Source organism: Enhydra lutris, unplaced genomic scaffold, assembly GCF_002288905.1.
Source record: "Enhydra lutris kenyoni isolate GAN:26980312 unplaced genomic scaffold, ASM228890v2 scaffoldscaffold57, whole genome shotgun sequence".
NCBI classification, from domain to species: domain Eukaryota; kingdom Metazoa; phylum Chordata; class Mammalia; order Carnivora; family Mustelidae; genus Enhydra; species Enhydra lutris.
Window position 1 is genome coordinate 11,562,680 of NW_019154141.1, and position 2,685 is coordinate 11,565,364.

The following is a 2,685-nucleotide window of genomic DNA, read 5'->3' on the forward strand; positions in this document are numbered from 1 at the left end:
GCCAACACTGAACTCTGAATTTTAACATTTGCCATTTGTTCATCCACCAAATACTCACAAACGTCCATTACGTGCCAGGCATCTCAAAGCCATGGTCCCTCTACTCAGGCACGTTACAATCAGGTGAGGCAGGGAATGGACACACGTTATTTGATAAAATCTACAACAAATGAGGTATGTGATAAGAGCACAAGCTGGGGAAAGGGCAGGAAGATTTGAAGGAAGAACAGGAGGGAGGGGACAGGCTGTATTTTCCATGTTATCTCATTTAATCCCTACAACTGGAGGTTAAGTAACTTTCCCAAGGTTACAGGACAATTAAGTGTCAGAATCAAGCTCTGAACCCAAGTATGAGTGAACCCAAAATCCATGCTCTTTCGGTGCCACACTGCTTCCCAACATCATTTCCTCCAACAATTAATGAGAAAATATTAACTCTACTTCAGATTCTGAGTGCCAGAATTAGCCTGTCCTCCAAGCTAGGTCTTCTCTTTTCACCCGTCACCTCCAAACTCATTTACACAGACCTCTAGATTTGGTATATGTGCTGCCGAAGCGAGCACACACAGACCTCTAGATTTGGGATGCTGATAAATTTGTTCACCCAGACCATATATAACCATGTACAACAACAACAAAACGACAACAAAACACTGTCAAAGTTTTTTTTTTTTTTTTAAGGTTACCACTTTGTTGTACTATAAATAAAACACAGAACTTTCTGCCAAATAGTTTTGCAAACTGATTCACAGATCATAGGGAATAAAACCAATTAAAGAGCTATAGATGCTGGTCAAGGTAACAGCTTAGCAGAGAAAAATAAAAGCAACTACACACAGAGCAAAGAAAAAGCTTTACTTTCACTTCTGAAAGGACTTCTGAATTCAACAGCTCTCATCTATTATTAGGATTTCTACTCAGGAGGGCTGCACTTTCCCTTCTTCCTGTTCCTACTTCCGCTTTAAAAGCTATTCCTTTCTTAGGAATCTCAAACTTCAAGGCTTTTGTTACATGAGATCTGTTCTGAGTTATAGCAAAAGAACACACTCTTATAAAACCAGATCTGACAAACTTCCTTTTCCTCTACATTCTTCTTGTGATTTTTTTTAAGCTGCTCAAAGAACATAAAAGCTAGATCTTTTAACCTAAGGATTCATCACAAACAGATTATAAACAACTTAATTAATCCTTTGTTCTTCCATCTCTACAAGATGGTGGAATTTTTTTAAGTTTATCCAAAGATTTCAACCTTTTACCTTTACCTACAGGCCTACCGCTAATATTGCAAATAACTTCATGACTATGAAAATAGGACTATCACACACACACACACACAGAGGCACAAAATCAGACTACCACAGGCTCACCCAAAGTTATATGTCCAAAAAGTCTCTCATAACTGTCCGTTAAAAAACACAGGGACAGAGCTTCAGCACGGACCACTGTAACAATATGAAGAAAGAAGAATGATAGGGTGTGGCTTACAAGAATAAAAACTGATTTGGAAATAGAACTCAACTCTGAAACGCCTGATGAATTTCTTCTGTCCAAGCAACAGTTACTAGTATGCAAGACTCTGAAGTACAGGAACTGCAATATTAAACCCACTTCTAATCCCTGTCCAAGCTGCACCATCAGTCAATTTCTTGAAGCTTTGAGGTTATTTCACAAAGTTAACAGAACAAAGATCCTGGAAAACCTAATTATATAGTGTTCAGGAAACTTATAGATTATCTGGAACAATGGGCACCATATACACCAAACCATTATCATACAGTAATTACACTGTAGGGTTTATAAGGTAAGTTTGTATTTTGAGATTCTCCTGTTAGTGACACTTTACAACATAATTATGGTTTGTACAACCTGATATATTTCCTCATTGAAGGTGAGCTGCAGCGAAATGTTACATTATTCGTTTATTGCTAATCACGTTGTTCACACACATCTATAAGTAACGTTCCCTTTGAACTGTACTGTTAGATTGACCCGTGTTGTGCCATCAAAAACCATCGTCCAACATGCTCTCTTCCCTGAACGCGGGTGAAGCACACGAGTGGAACATTACACAGAAGAACTTTTATATAATAGAAGTATTCAATGTCTCCGGCCCTTAATATACTGAGCTCCCACCCTGGTAAATGACAAAGACAAAAACCAATCGCCAGGCAGGATACCAATGTCTCAGCCAATTAGAATATGGGGGTGGGGTTACCCTAAGCTCCCGGTGACTTCCCCGCACCCCAGAGACCCAGGTTGTGGGAGACTGGACGGGAATTGGACTCCGAGGATGTCGTTACCCCCGGCTGTAGCTGTTGTCCTCCTCGTTCTCGCAATCGCTGCAGTGCTCATGGCCGTTTCCGTTCCCTTCCATCATCTGCGGCAGCGGAGGTGCCGGCGGCTTCACTGCTGTCTCACTCTCGTCCGCCATCTTGAGTTGCGAGAGGCGGCCTCCGCGCCTCGATACATAGGGGGTTCCTATTGGGCGAGAGGAACTTGAGATATATTCTGGGTTTTGTAGTTTTTGTGTCGAAGGGAGCAGTAACTAGGAACAGCTCATTCTCGCGAAACCGGAACAAGGTGGACTACGATACCCAGAAATCACAAAGGGAGGCTGTCCTGGGTGGGGGACCTGCACTACCCGGAAGTCCTGGGCGTTCAGCCGCGTTTCGAGGGAAGAAGGGA

At 42.0% G+C, this 2,685-nt stretch overlaps 1 protein-coding gene across 1 annotated transcript in view; it reads right to left on the reverse strand.

Annotated features, from left to right (window-relative positions):
- LOC111158076 (N-myristoyltransferase 1) overlaps positions 1–2,449 on the reverse strand; it is a 33,632-nt gene extending 31,183 nt beyond the window's left edge. The window contains exon 1 of the mRNA XM_022519899.1: positions 2,301–2,449. Coding sequence (XP_022375607.1) covers positions 2,301–2,431 — 131 coding nt within the window. The 5' untranslated portion in view covers positions 2,432–2,449. The remainder of the gene's footprint in view (positions 1–2,300) is intronic.
- Between the last annotated feature and the right edge of the window lie 236 nt (positions 2,450–2,685).